Source organism: Colletotrichum godetiae (genome assembly GCF_030913485.1).
Source record: "Colletotrichum godetiae strain CBS 193.32 chromosome Unknown BDP55scaffold_3, whole genome shotgun sequence".
Classification (NCBI taxonomy): Eukaryota; Fungi; Ascomycota; class Sordariomycetes; order Glomerellales; family Glomerellaceae; genus Colletotrichum; species Colletotrichum godetiae.
Window position 1 is genome coordinate 1,294,882 of NW_026851251.1, and position 19,380 is coordinate 1,314,261.

At 51.8% G+C, this 19,380-nt stretch overlaps 5 protein-coding genes and 1 non-coding gene across 6 annotated transcripts; 1 reads left to right on the forward strand and 5 right to left on the reverse strand.

The window, feature by feature from the left end:
* Nucleotides 1–768: 768 nt before the first annotated feature.
* On the reverse strand, nt 769–857 carry BDP55DRAFT_t40. The gene has a single exon. It is a non-coding gene; the product is annotated as a tRNA-Arg (tRNA).
* A 504-nt stretch (nt 858–1,361) lies between these two features.
* Nucleotides 1,362–2,745, reverse strand: BDP55DRAFT_645639 (uncharacterized protein). The gene is made up of 2 exons (XM_060573650.1): nt 2,462–2,745; nt 1,362–2,376 (listed from the first exon to the last, which is right to left on the reverse strand). The coding sequence occupies exons 1-2, from the start codon at nt 2,728–2,730 to the stop codon at nt 1,761–1,763; spliced, it is 885 nt and encodes a 294-aa protein (XP_060435766.1). The 5' UTR covers nt 2,731–2,745; the 3' UTR covers nt 1,362–1,760.
* On the reverse strand, nt 2,746–4,630 carry BDP55DRAFT_645641 (ATP synthase F0). Its single transcript, XM_060573651.1, has 4 exons — nt 4,259–4,630; nt 3,981–4,197; nt 3,528–3,930; nt 2,746–3,469 (listed from the first exon to the last, which is right to left on the reverse strand). Exons 1-4 carry the CDS (start codon nt 4,287–4,289, stop codon nt 3,242–3,244), a joined length of 879 nt encoding a protein of 292 aa, XP_060435767.1. The 5' UTR covers nt 4,290–4,630; the 3' UTR covers nt 2,746–3,241.
* Nucleotides 4,631–8,852: 4,222 nt separating this feature from the next.
* On the forward strand, nt 8,853–10,651 carry BDP55DRAFT_645646 (uncharacterized protein). The gene has a single exon (XM_060573652.1). The coding sequence runs from the start codon at nt 9,163–9,165 to the stop codon at nt 10,420–10,422; it is 1,260 nt and encodes a 419-aa protein (XP_060435768.1). The 5' UTR covers nt 8,853–9,162; the 3' UTR covers nt 10,423–10,651.
* Nucleotides 10,652–13,267: 2,616 nt separating this feature from the next.
* On the reverse strand, nt 13,268–13,955 carry BDP55DRAFT_214132 (uncharacterized protein). Its single transcript, XM_060566018.1, has one exon. The coding sequence runs from the start codon at nt 13,847–13,849 to the stop codon at nt 13,472–13,474; it is 378 nt and encodes a 125-aa protein (XP_060435769.1). The 5' UTR covers nt 13,850–13,955; the 3' UTR covers nt 13,268–13,471.
* A 1,265-nt stretch (nt 13,956–15,220) lies between these two features.
* Nucleotides 15,221–15,762, reverse strand: BDP55DRAFT_645649 (uncharacterized protein). Its single transcript, XM_060573653.1, has one exon. It carries the CDS (start codon nt 15,475–15,477, stop codon nt 15,226–15,228), a length of 252 nt encoding a protein of 83 aa, XP_060435770.1. The 5' UTR covers nt 15,478–15,762; the 3' UTR covers nt 15,221–15,225.
* Between the last annotated feature and the right edge of the window lie 3,618 nt (nt 15,763–19,380).

Sequence of the window (19,380 nt, forward strand, 5' to 3'; positions counted from 1 at the left end):
CCTGGGGGAGTGAGGGTTTGTGGAAGGGCAGGAATAGAGGACATTGACAGTTCCCGATTTAAAGGATTTTCTTTTGTGTCAAGAGAGAATGGGGCAGAGAGTGCCGTCTTGATTGCGAGTTATTAGAGTGTGGGGCATCATTGCTGATGTTTCTTGCGCCTCGAGAAGAAGAAGAAGAATCCGGCGTAGTAATCGGTGTGGAAATCATGGAGAATGATGGGAATGGGGTGGGTTGCGTTGTTGTTACAGACATTACTTATACACTGATACCCCAAATCTCAGACTGTTTTCTTTACTTTTGGCAGCTGCTTATTGTCATTTTGGTGGTGGCTCGATTGATAAATGCGCGAGACTTGGATTTTGTCTGGCATTGATGATTTGCACCTTGAAGGCGCAATCTTTCTCAGCTGTCGAACACTCGGCAACGATTTTATGTGAGCGACGGATGCAGTACTTGCAAACCCCCATTAGAAATACCCATAAGAGGTACATTGTACAAAGCTTGAAGTTGAAGTCGATGTCAAGTTTAGGACTGGATTGAGTTCGTATCGCAATGCATGCAGGCACCCTCAGAACACGGAGTAATTAAGACGCGAACCAAGGGGGGAAGAAGAGGAAGAAGACCAGAAAGGAAGGGGAAAAAAAAGAGCAGAGACGAGGAACATCGTCGTAGAGGGCAAGGTAAAATAGGCAGCTAAACGAAAAAAAGTTAAAAGAGAATCAAAAAGTTAAAAGAGAATCACTCGTAATCTGTGTTCAGATTACCGACGACCAACCTGGGACTCGAACCCAGAATCTTCGGATGAGTTTGTATTCCTCATAGGAATCCGACGCCTTAGCCATTAGGCCAGCCGGCCTGCCAGGATCTATTCTGTTGAAGCGAGGGGCGAAGGTTGAGGCCTATGTTTCGTTTGGTTGGGGTTTTGGGGGGGGCCGCCTGTGTGCTGTGCTGTGCTGCGTGTGCCCTGTGTTCAGTGGAGCGTTCAGTGGAGCTTTTGCTTGTGTTGGTGGGGGCGCTGTCGTGCATGCTGCCCCTCGCTGACATCCTGAGGTGGGTGGGTTCAGTGGAGCTGTTTTGGGTCCTTGAGGTTGCTGAAGGTGTAGGTAGGAAGCTGTCGTTGAGGCGAGTTGCTCAAGGCAGAGGGCCGGAAGAAAAAGAGGCAGAAAGAAGGAGGGGGAAAAAAAGAGAGAATATTCGAAAAGACAGAGGGAACGGAAAACCAGGTGAAGTATAGCGCGCCAGGTCTGGTGAAGCCTTGTTTGCACGGTGGGTGCAGTTGGTGAACATGGGCACATGGACATGGTTACATTTCGTCTCTAGAATGACGAAAACACATGCCACGTACCACATCTTGGAGAGGCTTGATGATACCTTTATTATATGTGTGCCCTAATGAATGGCACTCCGTGAAGACAGAAACCTTACATCCAAAAGGGTTAAAGAAACTCCAAATTCGCGAATCAAAACAATTAGACAAAGTGGCGCCTGTCCCGAATCTTCACATCTACACCATCACGAGACGAGAGCCTTGTTAGTACATTCGTACTTGCAAAAGGTGATGGGGTTAGAATGTCGGGTTAGGATCCTGTATTCTTGGGTTCTTTGATATATTCTTACGGTCTCGTGGCACTTTAAAGAAGTACAAGAACCAATACTACAACATGTTAACATGGTATTTACTCCCGCCACCTTTTACATATTCATACCTTTTCTCCTATTTTGATATACATGGAGTCTCTCTTGTCAATGACTCTCCCTCTCAAACCGTGACGTTTTCGGTCTTCTCCGCAACACCGTCGTTTCCATCCTTCCCCTTAGCCTGCTTAGCCTCCTTCCTCTCGGCCCTCACCTTCCAGGCTTTAAACTCTTTGAACTCCTTGAACTCCTTATAACTCAGCTGATCCTCCACCGTATCCTCAACCTTGCGCACGCGACGCTCATGCTTCTTCCTGGGGCCCTTCTTCTCCTTGGGGCCCAGGCCATCGGCGTGGGCGAGTGCCTCCTCGCGGGGGAAGCCAATGCAGACGGCCGTGGCGTAGTCCCCGTCGTGGCTGATGGACACGAGCACCTCCTGGTCGGGCATGTCATCGCATTTGCTGCGCACGATAGCGACGGGCGGACCGCTTCCGTTGTTGGTGAACTCGTCGTCTGCGGGTGTCGTTGTGCTGCTGGTTTCCTCTGCCTCGCCCTCGACTGCTTTCAGTCCTTCTTCCTCCTCCACCTCCTTCTTGTTCTCCTCCTTTCCCTGTGCCTTGGTATTCTTTAGCCCTTCAATATCCCTCAGCTGCTCGAATCGCTTTCGGACGATGGTGATGTCGTGCCATGTTAGGTTCCTCGTGGGGTGGGCTTTGAATGTCGCTTCCTTGGCTGCGAATCTGTAGCACATGGTTAAAAATGTGAGCTTCCGCAGCCTCTTCAATTGACCAAGTAGAAAGATCAAGTCGGGCCAACAAAACGTACCTCCCAGCTAAGAAGCTAGCCTTCTTCCATAATAGCGGGTTGCGCTCCTTCAACGCCTGGAAGTCGTCGTCTTTGGACACTTCGGCCGCCGTCCCTGATGCATCAGTCGACATCAGGGAGGCGGGGATTGCGAGGCGCTCATTCTTAGTCAGGATGCGACGAAGAAATCTCGCCTCCTTGTCTTTGGCCAGAATCCGGTAGATGCGGGAAATTTGACATATATCAGTCCCTAGTCTGAAGGGAAATGGAAACCTCTTGGGTGGCAGCATGATGAACAGCTTGGGGTAGCAAAAACGGGTGAGTAATAATTGGTATCCATAAAGTCAAGCATGTAATAGGTAGTGGTAATTGATAGATCCACTACCAGGGGTTCGGGGAAGTACCTAAGGTAACCCATTCCGCCTTCAGCTAAGAGCTACGTTAATTCGAACCGATAAACAAAGCTCGGGAGCGATAACGACAGCGATAAGACCATCGCTACGTCACCCCTCCCCGTCCTCTCCTTCCTAGGCCGAATAACAACATGGGGAATTATCGTGCAGTGCTACGCATGCATGGCCATGAAAAATGCCACGTACATTCCATACCAAAAATTAAATCAGTTGTCGCAGCAATCTCGGAACGAAAACAACTTTTTGACGCCCATGACTCTGCCATGGGTGACTCCCAGTCGCACTTCAGCTCGGCCTTCTCCTCTCGTGTAGTGAAGAGTGCTTCTGTCGCGAGGACACGCCAATGCGCAGACTTTAGTCACGAGCTTCAATGCGAACACAATGGCATTTACTGGTCATCGGCAAGAAGGGGAGCGCGCTCCGAGTCGGCAGTGCGGCTTCTCCAGGGGTAGTCTTTGCCAGTCGCGGCCGGGTAGGCAATCACGAGAGTTGAAACGAACAGCACAGCCATGATGGTGAAGGCAAAAATCCACTGGAATGCAACGATTTGGCGACCGAACTGCGCAACGCCAAGGGCGGCGGACAGGACGCTGAGGGAGAAGCCCATGGTGTAATCCTGAATGATGATCAGTCACTTGAATCTCGGCACATAGTAGGCAAGTATTCGTTCTTACCTTGTAGGTGGTGATGAAGAAACCTCCATAAACCAGAATGGACCAAACGAAGATGTTGCCAAAGATGCGGGCAACGAGGTTGTGGGGGTGAGGGACCATGATGGCGCCGTTCCAGTAGATGGCCACAAATGTCCAGGCCAGAGGAGCGGAAACAACGGGCCAGTGGATGAAGCGAGGATACGTGTTGTGACGGAAGTAAAGCGACGACAGGTTAGCGAAGTTGATGATGAGAATGAACTCAGCCCAGCCGAAGTGGGAGCGCACGAACAACATGACAAAGGCGAAGTGCAACAGGTTGTTGAAGATGAAGTGGGACCCGACGCTGGCAGCGGCGTTGACATAGTCGCTGTTGCTCGAGAAGAGGTGCCCGACATAGACAATTTGGAGGATGAAGAGAACGAGCCTGGACGATGTTAGAAATGGAATGGTCTCGAGGGACGAGTCTGAACTTACCAGTAGATGTCGATGATTGTGGAGTTCAAAGTGAAGGCAGTGGGGTAGAGGTAGTTCTGGTCCCAAATTCTTCTCCGAATTGTGAAGCCATCGGTGGGTTCATTGAAGGTGTAGTAGAGAGTGACGACAAAAGCCAAGAGCCAACTCAGAATAGTCAAGACCTTGTAGGTGGTGATCGAGGCGGCCGTATGAGACTCCTTCTTGGAAAAGGGGTTCACTAGAGGGAAGGTCAGTCACAAACGAATGGCTACACACTTCCAAGGCGAATAGTAACTTACAGGCGTTAATGCGCTCTGTTGCGGTAGGCATCTTGAACGATGATGAATGCCTGGTCTTGATTCCTCGATTCCCACACAGTCTGCGGTATTTGCGAGTTTTCTGGTGTTGCACAGAAAATTGTTGGTGGCAGCAGAAGCTTGGAAGTAGCAAAAAGGTATGAGGTGAGGAGGGCGGCGGTGGCTTATAAACGACGGGAAGCAAGAAGCATGGGGTTGGTAGATGGGACGTTAAATCTGCGGGGAAAGCAGCTGGCACAAATACATTAGCGTGTAACGACTAACGCGAATGCAGAGAGAGGTTCCTTCCTTGCTGCAGCGGTCCTCGTCGACCAGCGCTGGTGTGGCTGGATACAGAGGCAAGAGGACGGGGAGGAGGTATCGTTCCGGTCTGGGCTGCGGACCTCAGTAGGTACCTATGGATTCCAGGCTGGGGTGAGGCGGCGCCCCTTCCACACTGCCACACCTCCTTCCTCGTCTCTTTTCTTACTCACATTGCTCACATTGCTCACGGACAGTAACAAGCTCTGTTAGCAGTCCCCGACGCGCATCTACACTACGTCAGGTAGCCTTGTAGCCCATTAACTTAAGGCAATATGTGAGGTAGCTTGGAAAAGAATGGCCATGTCCTGTGCTTGAGCATGATCCCATCCTTGTGTACGTGCACATAAAAAGCTTGGAAAGGGCGGGATACATGGACAATTGGACAAATGAGATGGGATGGCCTGGGCGTGCTTGTTTGGATTTGTTTGGACGCCTCGCTTGATCAGGTAGGCTACGGGCTGGCGCCTAGAGGATGCTGCTACCGATTGGCTGTCTTGTGCAGCGCGCAAGTCAATGGGTGACCTCTTCGGTCAATAATCCTTTTTGGAGAGACATGAGGAAGATGTACCAGGTAGCCGCGCTGTCCCACTACCTTGAGGTATCCATAGAAGAACTCAAGAGGCATTGGTAGGAACAATAAATGGCCTCAGGCGTGAAGCGCTTTGGATCGGGATCGCCCCTGCGGTTTCGCGGTTCAACGACATGACACAGGGAGTCTGCGAGCAGCAGCCATGCCAGCCAATGCATGGATAGTCAGACGGGCTGATCTGGACCTGTCAACCCTGTCTGGCCGATGCTCTTCCCTGCTGTATCCGGACCGCATCAGCCACACCTTGGGTCTGGGGTTGGAGACGACGTTTGTAGCGACGCTGTCGTCAGAGCTGACGATACCGCCCTGAGCGAGCATGACCAAAGTCGAGAGAGTAGGCTTATTTGGCTAGTACTCTGAGCTTCCTCCAAGTTTGAGACCATCCACCCTCTTCTGCTCTTGTACCTACCTTGATGGGGTGGTACAGCAGCATGAGGCTAGCGGAAAAGGTCGGTCGATGCAATCCAAGATGGCGAACACTACAAGCCACTATCATAGTGTGCCAGGAAAGTCCAGAGGTCGGTTTTGGAAACCCCGCCTACGCTTCCTTCCTGGCACCGGCTTGAAACTGGAGGGATTCCTCAGTTGTCTTGGACCATGGTCTTTGGGAAGGAATAACAGGCAAAAAAGGAGTCGTTTGGAGCAAAGAGATGAGGTGAAGCTGGAGCACACACGCATACGGCAGGCATTGCGCAGTGTGGAGGCACCTTGGCACCTTGCAGGTGCACCTTCAGACTTCAGTCCGATCCTATGGCTGGCAGGGGTGGGCGGAGTGGGGCGATCCGTGATTGGATCATCCTTGCACAGGTATGACGACTTGCCGCGACTTGTCGCTGAAGTTCGTCGACTTCAATTCTCAGAGGCAAGAGCTCCCTGCCCCACACCAATCCTGAATGCCAAGGAGCCACTCTTTCCCGCTTCTAAACTTCTCCATCAGGTCCTTGTTTATTCTTCTCTTCGCGGCTCGTCTGGGTGCTGCGTGCATGTCTCGCACTGACATATCCTCCCGCATTTGCCTCCTTGTAACCCGTTGCGCAACTCATCTCCAAACACTTGCACGACTGGGTTACATGAGTTGGAGCTGAGATTGGAGCTGGAGCCGCCGATGCCCATCGACCGTCACCAAGGTAGAGAGACAGAGTTTCGTTTGGCTACCTAGGCCCGATGATAGCTCAGAACCAAACCGCACTGAGGCTTACTCGCCCATTTCGGCTCGACCACAGGCCAACACCACACTTCTAGACAAGTTGGCATAGGTATTACAACAGTCAACCCGATTTGTCGCCTCCCACAGACTTTGAGGCCCACAAGGTGTCCCATGCCGACTCTTCGTACGGACCCAAGTCGTTGGGGTCCATCGAGGAACGAACCCCCTGCTTTTCTATCCATAACCCCTCCATCATCATCACCTCATAGCTTCCCTTCCTGGGCTGATTTGCTGCTAACAGATGGAGCAGATGAAAGCAATGCCCTGCGCATGTAAGGAGTAGAGCGCCGTTTCCTCCTTCTCCAAACGACTCCCAATCCGACCTCCTACAGATGCAGCCTTGACGCATCCCTTCCATCGCATCTAGAAAGTTGCGACTGACTGCTGCACACCCACCCGCACAACATCCAATTCTCCAATGGAACGGTACGCCGTTCGAGGGGCGGAAGCTATGGTAGGCGGGTAGCTCAGCACACCACCTTGCCAACCGCCAAACCCAACTAAACCCGCCGGCCCCAGACCGCTTCCTGCTATGCCGGGACAGGCTTTATTATACGCAGAATGATCGGCAAAAACGCTTTCTCGCCTGATTTCAACGTATAATTTCCTTGTTACTAACGAGTCTACGGATACAGCTCGTGAGAGAAGAACAGCTCTCAGCCCACTGCACATCTCATGCCACTTGCTCTATTCTTGGCAATGGCTTCAATGCAAAGCTACTCGTCCTCCAGTTCCGGAATTATACGCGGCAGGCGTTGAGCTCCAGTCTCCAGAGCCCCACCCCCCCGACGCGAGCAGGGACGAGGTACCTCTACCCGGCCGATACATCCCCACGTCACCGCACCTTTCCCTCCGGACTGTGGGCTAAATTGCGGGGCACACTCCAACCTGCATCACCTGGCCTTCCTCGTGTACTGCCCCTCACGCCCGATGACAGCATCCGCGAATCAATCCGTCTGAGAATTGCAGCACGGCCACTACGGACTGGCTGCCAGGAAGCAAGGCACCATGTTCAGGTCGGCCAAGCGAACACTGGTAAATCCATCTCGATGGTGGTTCAAAAACTTTGAAGATTTCATGAGGCGTGGCGGCAAGCAAACAGCTTCTTTGGAATAGCATGCTACCCAGGTATCTATCCACATGGCATCCTATAACTTCTATACCAACAATCCCCTTCTTCGCACCAGTCGTGTTGTACATTTTCCCTAATGACCCTGAGGTCTGTCTCCAATTTGCTGTTATTGCACAAGGCCGCAAAGCCGCTCACCACGTATCGGATTCAGCTCTCTATTTTTAATTCTGAAATATTTGTCTCCAGCGTCGTTCAATATACGCAGACTCATCGCTGCCCTTCGGCCTGGCATGGTGTCACTGCTACATTCTTCCTTTTTTGTCTTGTGTGTACAGCAAGTCGGACTCTGTTTGGGGCTGTCGGATGCCCTTTGCCGCTGCGTTGGCCGTGATGCGGGATGCATTGATTCCGCATGACATGAAGTTGCCTCCAAGTGTTGACTTCGATGTTCTCGGAGTGGGGTCGGTCTCCGACGCCCGTGTGCCGATGCTTGTCCCAGGGTGTTCGGGGCTGTGGGCGCCGAGGGCTCGGAGTAAGGCATCCTGGACCTGGTGACGGGGATATTGTATAGCGTACGGCAAGTACTGTTATGCCGTGGCTGAGTGGTAACACAGAGTGGGCGCAAGCAAAGAGTTCAAGTTGTAAAGGCTCGTTGTGTCTGGTTTGGCTGTGAAGCGAAGACCCGCTCTATGGCTCCGAGCCTGGCGACCTTTTATACGAAAAGTCATGGAGTCGAAGTTTGGCTGAGTAGCCGCTCTCAGATATCCAGATAGCCAGAGATTATTCATGGAATTGCACTTCGTTAGCTGGACGTGGCGCATGCATGACCCCAGCTTTTGTATTTTGATACAATGGTTGCTGAGCCGAAGTGGAATTTCAACTCGCAAATGACAATGCCAGCAGTTGTTGAACCAATGGCGGGCGGTGCTAACAGGAAAATGCACTTTGAACTATGGCCGAGTGGTGATTGGATGGGCAACTAAGTACTTCGCATATTCATATCGCGAAATTACATTTCACTTCCAATACGTACTTGGTTCGCGGACTGGGAGCCTTATGAAATAAGCCTCAAAAAGGCGAAGCTCGTCGGGCTTTTTCAATTTCGTTTTCGAGTACGTGTAAGGTAGGCTCCCTCCGAGGCATTTCTTTCTGACAGAGAGGATCATCTGTTAGTTAAAGACTGCAAAACTCGTGCACAATGGCGCTAGATTATCCACTCGTTGTTGAAGATCTAGGGAACCCATTTTGGGAACCGACGATGGCTCATAATCATACCACCGGCGAACTTGACATGCCGAAAGCACGAGCGCACCGGAAACCCGTGGAACAATGGGACATTTTGAGGGAGTCTATCACCACGGAGTACACCAACAATACCCTCGAAGACGTAATCAAATTCCTGAAAGATAAGCATAGCTTCGTTGTGACGTTTGTTCTTCCTCAACAGTACCTCGAGATAACTTGTTCCAAGGCTAATGTGAACCAGTAAACGTCAACTTGTCTATAGACTAGGCCTTTGGAAATGTTCGAAGTATGGCAGAGGCAGCGAAGACTCGCACGAACATGCTGGAGACGCCGGTGCATACGGTGACAAATCTGTCGTCAGCAGTGAGGACTTTGGCCCCAAGTACGCGGGTTATGTCCAAGATGACATTGACGATTACGAGGCGACTGATGCTTTCACTCTCACACCCATATCCGAAGTTATTTCTTCCATGGGCGATCGAATAACCCAAGACATCCAGGCAGTAAAGGCAAATGCAATCTTCGCTACTGCTGGCAGTCGCTACGCTTGGGAACGATACAGGAACGGCTTTATCAACAATATGGGAGATTCGAATAATCTCGTAGCTCTCTGTCGGTCGGCCGAGACTGAGGAACAATGCCGGGAAACTTTGGGTTTTCTGGACCCCTGGACTTGGCAGCCTCGCGATTGCCGTGCAGACCTTTGGCCCCTGCTTTACGTTCATGTCGTGGAAAGTATGAACCACGAAATGAGTCAACACGACAGGTGGACCTTGAATGGCCCCCTTGGAGAAAAGCTTGCAAATGCGGTTTCCTTCATCCTCGCCGGGGACGGGAAGGGCTTCCTTCTCAAGCAAGGCGGCTCTGTCGACCTCTTTGCTTTCCATCTGTTGGATACGGTTAACGAGAAGTATCACACGCTTCTTCCGGATATAGGAGATAACCTCGGCAACCTCTTGGAGAGCATGCATTGCTGGGTCCTATCCGTCGATAATCGAGGAATTGAGACTTCCAGGGCTCTCACGACTCTGAGGCAGTGCGCACACTGGTGCTGGCAGAGTCTCGTCGATATTTCAAGCAACCTAGATCAGAAGCGGCCCAATATCCAATCTGCTCATGGCAAGGTGCAGAAACAATGGAAGGAGCATCATGAAGTCTACGGGACGTTATGGTATATACTCGTCATGCAGCTCCTCGCCGAAGAAGGCCTAAGCGAAGGGGAAGGAGGAGGAGGAGGCGGTGGCGACGGCGGCGGCGCTGGGTGTGCCGAGGGGGCGCGTAATGCCAGGAGGGATCTGGGCATTTCGCAGTCGGAGGTACTGTCGTGCATGTGCTGGGTTATTGTCACCTACGAAGATAGGGCTGCGCATGCTCCGGGCGCTGCTGGGATGATGATGAGCGGGTATGATCATCTTCGAGACGATGGTGATGATTCCCCTGAGCACTTGTTCCGACGGGTACAGGTTGCCGCCTATAGCATTTCTCACGCCCCATCAAGGGGGTTGTGGGAGGATTTCCTACGCTCTTTCAAGCGATTCAACGATCTTACTGTCAAGGAGGGAGGAGACGGTCTCGATATAGTCGTCGAGGCTGGAAATGCTGAGATGAGGGAGGCGGAGTATGTGCGTTTTAGGGAGGAGATCATGGCCGAGGTTGTGGCTTTCGTCGAGGATGCTCTGAGTGAGTTTGAGTCGGACGTTCGATCGGACGGAGAAGGGAGCCGTAGGTGAGTTGCCATCCGGAGATGGATCTCGAAGCTGGTAGGTCTACATGCTTCCAAAGCGTCAAGACGATTGGCGATAGTCCAGGGACATCTTCAGGTTTTAGTTAGGGTATTTATCTAGACTGTGTTCTTCTGTGTTGATAGGAGGTAGTTTCTACTTTTACATACACTCAAGGCAGTCAAGGCAAGAGAGCCCTTGTTTCATCTAGGTATTTATATGACTAGAATACTCTAACGTTCTCACTTTGAATTGTTCTGTCTGTAAGGTACTATAAAAGTGCATGCAGTTGAGTAAACTGACAGGTAGAATATCACGGCGTTGAACAGCCGAGGCCGTTCTTGCAGAGGTACATTGGCTTGCCTGCTTGTGGTTGTATAATATTTCAGCCATGTGACGCGGGAGAGAAAGAAGTATCCAATGACTGTTATTCCCACTGTCATCAAGTCCATCGATTCAATCCTGGATATATAAGATTGTGTGGTTTCTCGAGTTCATGGTTGCAGTCAGGGAGGAGACGGACCAGCCGCTATAACTAGATACCAGTGTTCTAAGGAGTAGAGAAGTACGAACATTTCATCTTACGCCCGAAGGTGATAGCTGTAAGCCTTCTCATACTTGCCTTGCCGACAAATCCATCTTTTCGGTCTTCCGCGCTGGTGTGGAAGCTGGCGATGGTAGAGATTTCCACCCGATGCAGGGCTTCCAACAGACGAGATATTGGCTCTGTCTTTGCTCCATTCTCTATGCTTCTCGAGTATCAAGGTCTGAATACACGAGGAGCAGGGTTAACTGCTAGCGACTACTTTAAATGACTGTCTTCGTAATCTAGAAGTAGGTACATGTTAACGAATCAGCAGCAATAGTCTTTCCCACGAGGCAGGAAACCGGGGATGGTTACGTACGCATGATCCTTGACTGATACCGAAGACGACTTCGAACTCGTGATCGAGGCACCCTAGATTAGTGTACCCGCAAGCTAGGTTATTGACGCGGGCTTCATCCTTTTATATTCAACATCCGTGTACTATAGGCACTACTTTAGAGATAGGTAGTAGTCTAGCAATGAGTCCATCAGGCAGTAATAGCGCTGCTTCCAGGCTCACTCATCATAGTCGGTCCTTAAGATGGCAAGATGGCTGGGGTTTCAGATCGCAAAGAGATCCTCGAAGAGACCGCCTCAACACTCATTGACATGAAGCAAGAGACATTTTCGGTGTTCAGCTGATGACGATATTCTATTTCCATCTTTCCTTTTGTCCAGGGTGTGAGAGACTTGCACTTCCTGGAAGCTTCTAATTGCAGATCACCTCAATGTATCTGGGTACCACGCCCCCAAGGGATAAAAAATCACCTCGTCTTGGCATACTTGATATGTGAGCCAGTGTGGAGGATGAAAAGTCCGAGTGCCAGGGAGAAAGGCATTACCACTCCTCCTGATGATGTGTAGGGGAGGTTAGATAGTCCGACTTTCGGTGAGAACTTTCCCGGATAATGTGTACGGCATCAAAGTTTTTCCCACGGCTCTCGATGAGCCAACAAGCAAGATTCCCATCACTCGTCACCTCGGCCCATATTCTAGGCTCTCAGTACTCCGTAGAGACAAGTGGGTGAACGAAAAGGTTCTGGAAACATCACAGGTCTCGGAATTATACACTGATGACTAGCTTTCCGGCCGTAAGGCCGTTGGTGGTTGGTGAGAAAATTCCCCTGTACTGTTGGGAACCTTGAGAACCTTGAGAAGTGTTCTTCTGAAAGGCTTGGTATGTGTGGCATATCTTGTCTGAGCAGATAATTCATGTTGTCCAGGAATCCAGCTCGAGCTCTGATTCTATGGGGTGGGGCAGGAGATGGAGATGCCGCGAATCGTGATGGCTTCTATCTGAGGAAAGCTCTACCGCCCCATATTCCAAGCCACTAGAAGGAACCTAAGATGATACTTGCAAGAACGGGAAAACCCGAATACTACGGCCAGTCACCAGAAACATGGCTGTCAAGGCTGGGCTGTCAAGGCTGGGCTGTCAACAATAGCAGAGCCGCGAACGGGGTAGTAGCATCATCGTCATCATCATCAAGTGTGGAAAGAACTTGAAGAAGCTAGACCCAGGCAAAAGCAAAGCATTTCCAAAGCACGATAGTAGCTAGACTGGAAGGAGAAGCTTTATCCCAGGTCCATATTATCTACGGTAGGCTAAGGTAAGTAGCCCTTGGCCCTTTGGAATAGTTGGGGAGGCGGCCGGGACGCCGACGGCCTTTTCACTGGTCAGCTCGGGTCCGGCAGATTTCTGGTTGCGCATATGGTCGTTTCTTATTCCACAACATTGCAATGTAATGCAGACTTGGGGTTGATCCTTCCGCCAATCAGCGTCAACTTTCGCTTGCAAAGCGTTGGAGCATCCATCACCCAGCCATTTTGAATTCCTTGGCCGTCATTGGGCGTGAACTATGAGGGCATTTTGGGGTGGATCGTCTCACAAAGAATGTTGTTCGTGATGGCAAATTTGACTTTGGAGAAATAGTGGTTAAACTCGAGCCAAGGGTGATGTTGGGTAGGTTGGGTAGGTATCCGGCGAGAGAATACTTTATCAGTAAACCTCGGCTTTGTCCTCTGAATTGGGATTACCATTACCCTTGAAGCGAAAAGGTGCATCTGTCCACATACTCACCCGCAATTCTGGATCAAGGCACAGCGCTTGAAGGCAAATTAGACGAGCATCCGGCCGTAGGAGACCAAACCAAGTCTCGCTTGTGCATTACAACATGTCATTGGCGAGGCTTATCAGGTGTGGCACCGGATGCATAGGCGGCTGGTAAGGCTTGGCTACCCATTGCCTGGCTGGCCTGGCCTGCAGCAATCGTAAATTCCATGAATCGAGAAAGCTCCCTTCGATTCAAACTCGATGAACGGGATTTACCGTGAGTCTACAAGTTGAAAAGCGATTAGTGATAATACACCGACACTAGGAAAATATGCAAGGCCAAGCGTATCCCGCCTCCTTGGAACTACTCCACATGCCGAGAACGGCATTGCTTCTCTCGGGACAGAGCTCGACTCCAATTATTGCGGAGTTCGGATGACTCTTCGATATGGGAAAAGGGCAGAATGCCATCTTTTCAGACTTCGGTCCTCGGAAGCTGTCCGGGCCCCGAGATCCGGAGTGGAGACGGTGTCGACCCGAAAGGCTAACCTATGTCGATTAGGATGCCTATGCCATGAGTCTAGATGGGTGAAATTTAGCCGCTTTATCCGGTATGAAGGGGTCCTGAATGCCGTACCAAATGGACAGGGTGAGCAGAACTTCTCCATATAAGGGAGTCTGGACCACTCTGCATGCGTGTTTGTTTCGTAAGGCAAACCACGCCCTCCACCTGTTGTCTCTCGCTTCTCGGTCGAGACCCTTTGAGATGGTGAGGTATGCATTGCCGAAATTGCCATTGGGTTCGTAGCCAGCCCGCCGGATGGACTTGAATATTGGCAGGCGCGGCTGAAGACGGTTCCAGAGACGTCTCTCGTAAAGCTCAATGGGGCATCATGTTATCACTGCTCGCTTTCGATCTCGCTCGCATATGATCTCGATCTCATCATTGCTGGCATTATCAACCCCTATACTAATTGAGACAGCATGCGAATAACGGTTGCGACATGTGTTACATGAAATGAATGAGTCTCTGAACGAAGTAAGTGGCGGGCGATACGTCGAAAGCCTCAGTGTCTTGTGGGTTCAGTTGTGTTTTGCGGAGGGCATGAGGGAAAACGGGCAGAGGCTCACTTGCTTGTCTTAACTTTAATGGCGCCTTTTCCCACCAATTCGGTAAACTTGGCAACGATCGGTCCGGAAGGCCTCTCGTATTAGGTACGCGAGAGAGGCCAATCCGTTCCCTCGCTTGCCCAGTTGGAGCTATGCGGTCGCTCGCTGGAGGGCTGAAAATGCCTGGGAATGACGTCTGGTAACTCATGAGACATTAGGGATGCAGGGATGTAAGCCATCCGTGGCTGGGCTAGACAGCTGCCGTCTTGAGGGTCCTCTTCCTACCTTTTGGTCTTGAGAGACTTGCATGAAAATTAATGCTTGAAAGAGTAGTTTCTTGAGTGATCTGGAATCCTGGCTGCCCGATGCAACCGATATAGCGGCCGCTGAGTTTCGGGGAGAATCTAGGAGGGTTGCCGACGAGAAGAGTAGACAGCAACGTGCTTGCGAGTGATTCTCTCGACTACCTCGAGCCATGTGAAAGAGGGTTGAAAGAAATCCAGCTCCGGGGTGAGTAGGATGTAGAAAGAAGTGATTGCATTTGCATTGAGGACACTTGTCGGGCGTTTCTGAGGTTCGGGGAAGGAGTATGGTGGAGTTGACGAGACTGCTCGAAAGGCGTTGGCGGCAGGTAGAGATATCTCACGAAAGAATGTTAGGGAAGGCTTCGACGAAGATTTACTGGGCAGGACAGGTCTATCATAGGATCGAACCATCGATCGACTGCAGGAAGAAATGAGTTCACCCGTGGCGGGAACTGGTTGGCTCTTTCCCTGCAAGTCGGTATCTTTTCCTCCCTTACCTCACTTGTGTCAAGTAGACGGAGCGCATCCACGTTGCTGGGCCCTTGCCAAGGCGGCCTGAATAACAAAATCAACCTACTTTGCCATGACTATATTGTACATGCTCAAGGTTGATAGGGCGAATGCTTAGGTACCAGGATGCGGACAGAGTGAGACATACGAAGACATATCTGAAGGAAGCGCGTACTCCGTACCTATCTGTACCTAGGCCAGAACGTAGTCCTGCCGCCCTTAACCCAGCGGTTTCCCCTCACCGGGCATCAGTGGTATCCGATATATGGCGTGCAGATACACCCTTCAGCCCTCGTTGGATTGCGGCGCAAGGCGGCCCGACCATGGGAGGCAATGGTCGTCTTCTCGGTCCCGGACTTTCTGGGATGTCTACGGAGCCAAGGATGTTTTCGTACCGTGCTGGTACGTCTAGGAAGGACATGGGGAGGAGGAACCTGGGGGCAATGACCTGCATGCCTGTTCATGGGTGGTGACCGTGGGATGCAGACCCTAGACACCATTGAAAGCTGTCTTTCACTGATGGCATCGGGATGAAGGGGCGGTCAGACATTACTTTACTATTACGGACGATCTCCGAAGAGCGCGGGCTGGCTTGCATACTGCTGCTACTTAGAGGCACAATCAGCCCTCCAGCTGCCCCTTCGATGAGATACTGGGAATGGTCGGGGATGTCGGAAGTAAGAGCTGAAAGCACACATTCATGGATGTTGCTTGGTACCCTAAGATGGCTGGCTGACTTTTAGTGTAAGAGCTCGACTTTGAAGAGGGGAGACCACAGAAGGCGTGAGGGGTGGGATGAGGTGAGGTGAGGAGAGCTTCGAGAGGTCCAGCTTGCCAGCTTAGAGTTGCCCCGCTTTTGTACCACGTGAGCAACGAGTGGTGTTCCCTGGGGTTACACGGAAACGGCCTTCAGCTGGCAGGGCCTGTCCCTTCCGCATCGAACCTGCCTACATAGTAATAATTGGCTTTCCACCTGTTGTCGGCTCCGACTGCCCTGCCTGGCGTGAGGTGCCTGCCCTGGCTGACTTACATGTTCTCTTAGTCAGACGGTACGTACACCGAGGTACTTCAACTCCACGGGGTGACGGGACAAGGAAGAGGTACGTATCGGCCATCCAGCATTCACAACCACCTGCAAGTCGTGCGCTCTTAATGTTTTCTCCCTTCTCCCCCTCGATCCGCGACACCCGCCCACCATGGCGGCATGTCTTTCTAGTCCCCTTACTGCCAAAGAGTCGACTAATGCCTATTCGGGTGAGAGGCATGGCGCGTCGCCTCCACTGGCATTCTCTGTCTCGTTTCTCGTGTAACAACCGATCCCCCCCGCGAGACATACCAAGCAGCATTGTCTCTGGCACAAACTCGTCCCGGAATCGTACGTCCTTTACAATGATTGGGTCGCAGCCAGCTCCGAACCATTCCGCCCATTCACCAAGAGACTCTTCTTGTCTCTACTTACGCCTAACTGTGAGAGACACTACACCGCACCTTATGGGAGCAGAGACATTCAAACGCAGACGCTGCTTGGCCTTTCTATCACCTGCCTGCAAGTTGGGCCGAGTTGGGCCAAGCAAATGGAGAACCTTCAAGCGACCGGGGGTCCTTTCTGCGGGCTTATCCGCATCCCAAGGTGCCATCCCACGAACCTCGATATTTCGGACATGGCAGCTCGGCAAACCTTGTCTGGTTCCATCCATCCTTACATGCTTCGCGCCTACAGAGTATTGTTGCGTCGCTACCATGTTCCCACACTCTCGACCAAAATAGCGTGTACAAACTCTGAGAGTCTGAACAAGACACTAAACCCATGCAACATTCGTCGCCTGCGTCTTCAGTAAAACGTCCAGAGTACGGCGCTAATTCGGATCATCGTCGTTGGAATCTGCTCGGCTGATTGCTGGTGGAGGCATACCAAATTTGGACTGCCGACTGCTTTCTTTTTGGGTTCACCTCATAGGGCCATGTTTACCATCCTCTGACTTGTCAAATGCAATGTCCATGTCAACGATCGGAGCCCGGGGGAAGGGCTCTTGCTGATCTGGCCGGTATACGGATACGCACGGCGGAGCGACACCTAGCCTGTTGCCACCTTACCTCTCGCTTTCATCACTAATCGACCTGAGATCGGTCGATGTGCAACCCGGGACCAGGCATTCTGGGACACGGACCGAAATGCAAAAGCATAGCCAAGGCACACGCCGCCGTCCACCCCTGAACATGGACACTTTGTGTGGCCATTTAGGCTTTGAAGGGGGGTCAGCATCGGCACCACCACTGCCAGCGGTCCCCTATGCCTGGAACCCTGGGCTGTTCGGCTACGTTGCTCGCGGCGCGGGCCATATTGCGGCGCACGCTATGAATTCAGCAAGCTTTGCTCCATCTTATCTCATCCCCCGGTCTGCCCCCTTGGAGTTGTAGCATTGTACTGTTTTGACGGACAACACGGGCCACTCCCGCGTCTCCTTCGGAGCAAAGAGTCAATGCGCTAGATGCCCGCTGACCGATCCGCGGCCGTCTGCGTCCCCAGACGAAGAGAACCTGCCTCGGGCGGGATAATGCCTGCTCCGATACCTAGGTACTGAAGCAAGCAAGCAAGCAAGCAAGCCAGGTGATGTTGGCGCGGGGGCGTGGGCATGGCTAATTTTCCCTTGATACGCCAGACGAAAGCCGACATGCTCTGCAGAGAGGCGAAAGCTAAGCAGGAAAGCCACGCCGATCATCCGTCCCTTGTCCCAGTCGCCTTGCTATTGAGGGTGTACTCCGTAGACTCTCTCAGTCAACCTGAAAGGCGGCCGTGGACCACGCGATGGGAATTCGGTCCAGAAGATGCAAATCGCCCTTTGCACCTATGGCGGAAAACACGGCGATACTGGAACTTTGGAAAGCAATTTTGGTGTAGTCACTTCCACGATGGTTCAACGTCGCACTCGAGCTGTCAATTGCTACTTGATGACGATATTTTTGACATATCCCGCCTTTCATCGCCGCCAAATGTTCCACAACAGCCGTTCCCAACTTCCCGCTGATTAGAACCGTTCGAATAAAGATCGATGTGCCAGGATTGGGCACAACAGCCCCCCCAGCCATCTTGCGGGGCCGCCCGGCCGAATACCAAATCTGGACCAGACGTGCCGCTGATTCTGAACAAGGCACTGGACGGCAGACTATCAGAAAGGTACGAACATCCGTCCTGTTCTCCCAAGCCAAGCGTTTGGCCAAACAAGAAGCTGTATCCCTCGGGCATATCACACAAATGATGTTCAGGCAAAGAATCCCTCGAAGTCTCAGACCCAAGATGCAAAGAACATTCGGCGAAAGCGCCGAAGGGACTTTTTGCGCCGTCCAACGAGGACCCTCGTGAATGCAAATGTACTTTCCCTCGGGGATGGAGAGCAGCTTCGCTCGTCAGTTCCGGTTGGCACTATCCGGAAATCGTTCCAGCATCCTTGCTTGACCGACCTTGATCTTGACCTGGGCTGTCCGCAGCGACCCCTCGTACCCTCCCACCAATGCCCGCCTCATTCCATTTGCGCGTGGGGTTGATCAGAGACATGGGGCCTGGTGTGTGGCCAGCATGCGCATTCACACCATACGGATGGCACACCCGCCTTTTCTACAGGCTTGGTTCACTCAACTGTATTGCTATGCTGTTCTGACTGTGTCCCCATAGAATTACTCTAGCAGAACCAGCAGCCCGGGCGACGGCGACGAAGGGGTAGAAGCAAACATGCTTATTCCAGACTCTATCGATCTAGTCGGTGCCAGAGAGCCTCTCGGTAGTAGAGAGAGCAGAGGGACAAAGTCAGCTAAATCATGAGAGACAACGAGCAAGGGAGAGGCGGGCAAGCAATGTTAGCCGGTGACGCCCGGCACACAGTCAATTTGGGGGCCGACAGCACGGCCGGCTAGAATTCACCCATTCTTCCACCACCCTCCCTGCACCCCGGCCACTGCTTCGTGGGAACGCAAGCTTCAGACCACCACTCATTGCTTATTGCTCAAGTCGGCCACATCCACCCCCGATTAAATTCGCAATCCCAATCCCACTTCCCTGATTTCCTTGCGAGTTACGACCTTAATTTACGCATTTCCGCAGGGCAACTCTCTTTACCGAATGTTCACACCAGCACAGCGTTCATTCGGACTCACCATTACAAGCCAAACTTCGCTTATTCAACCATTTCACGCATCATCCATCTATCCCGAGATACCAGCTTTACCCGACATCACCGAAGCTTCTTTCTCGAGCTCTCTCTCTCAGCAAGCAAAGAAGTAGGACGACGTCTGCCCGGTTATCACACCTTGGCCACCTGTCAAACCTGACCTTCGTTCAGACACTTATCGTGGAGTGCGAGTTACCCGACGCACTGCAGGTGTTTCGTGTACCACCTGAAGCAAACACC

Bases quoted from the DNA above. Each gene is read 5' to 3' on its own strand.
- BDP55DRAFT_645639 (XM_060573650.1), bottom strand. From the start codon at position 2,730: ATGCTGCCACCCAAGAGGTTTCCATTTCCCTTCAGACTAGGGACTGAT. The intron at 2,377-2,461 runs GTACGTTTTGTT...CATGTGCTACAG, and splicing joins GCTAGCTTCTTAGCTGGGAG to ATTCGCAGCCAAGGAAGCGA.
- BDP55DRAFT_645641 (XM_060573651.1), bottom strand. From the start codon at position 4,289: ATGCCTACCGCAACAGAGCGCATTAACGCCT. The intron at 3,931-3,980 runs GTAAGTTCAGAC...AACATCGTCCAG, and splicing joins ACAATCATCGACATCTACTG to GCTCGTTCTCTTCATCCTCC. The intron at 3,470-3,527 runs GTAAGAACGAAT...ATCATCATTCAG, and splicing joins TCTTCATCACCACCTACAAG to GATTACACCATGGGCTTCTC.
- BDP55DRAFT_645646 (XM_060573652.1), top strand. From the start codon at position 9,163: ATGGGCGATCGAATAACCCAAGACATCCAGGCAGTAAAGGCAAATGCA.
- BDP55DRAFT_214132 (XM_060566018.1), bottom strand. From the start codon at position 13,849: ATGGCAATTTCGGCAATGCATACCTCACCATCTCAAAGGGTCTCGACC.
- BDP55DRAFT_645649 (XM_060573653.1), bottom strand. From the start codon at position 15,477: ATGGTGTCTAGGGTCTGCATCCCACGGTCACCACCCATGAACAGGCAT.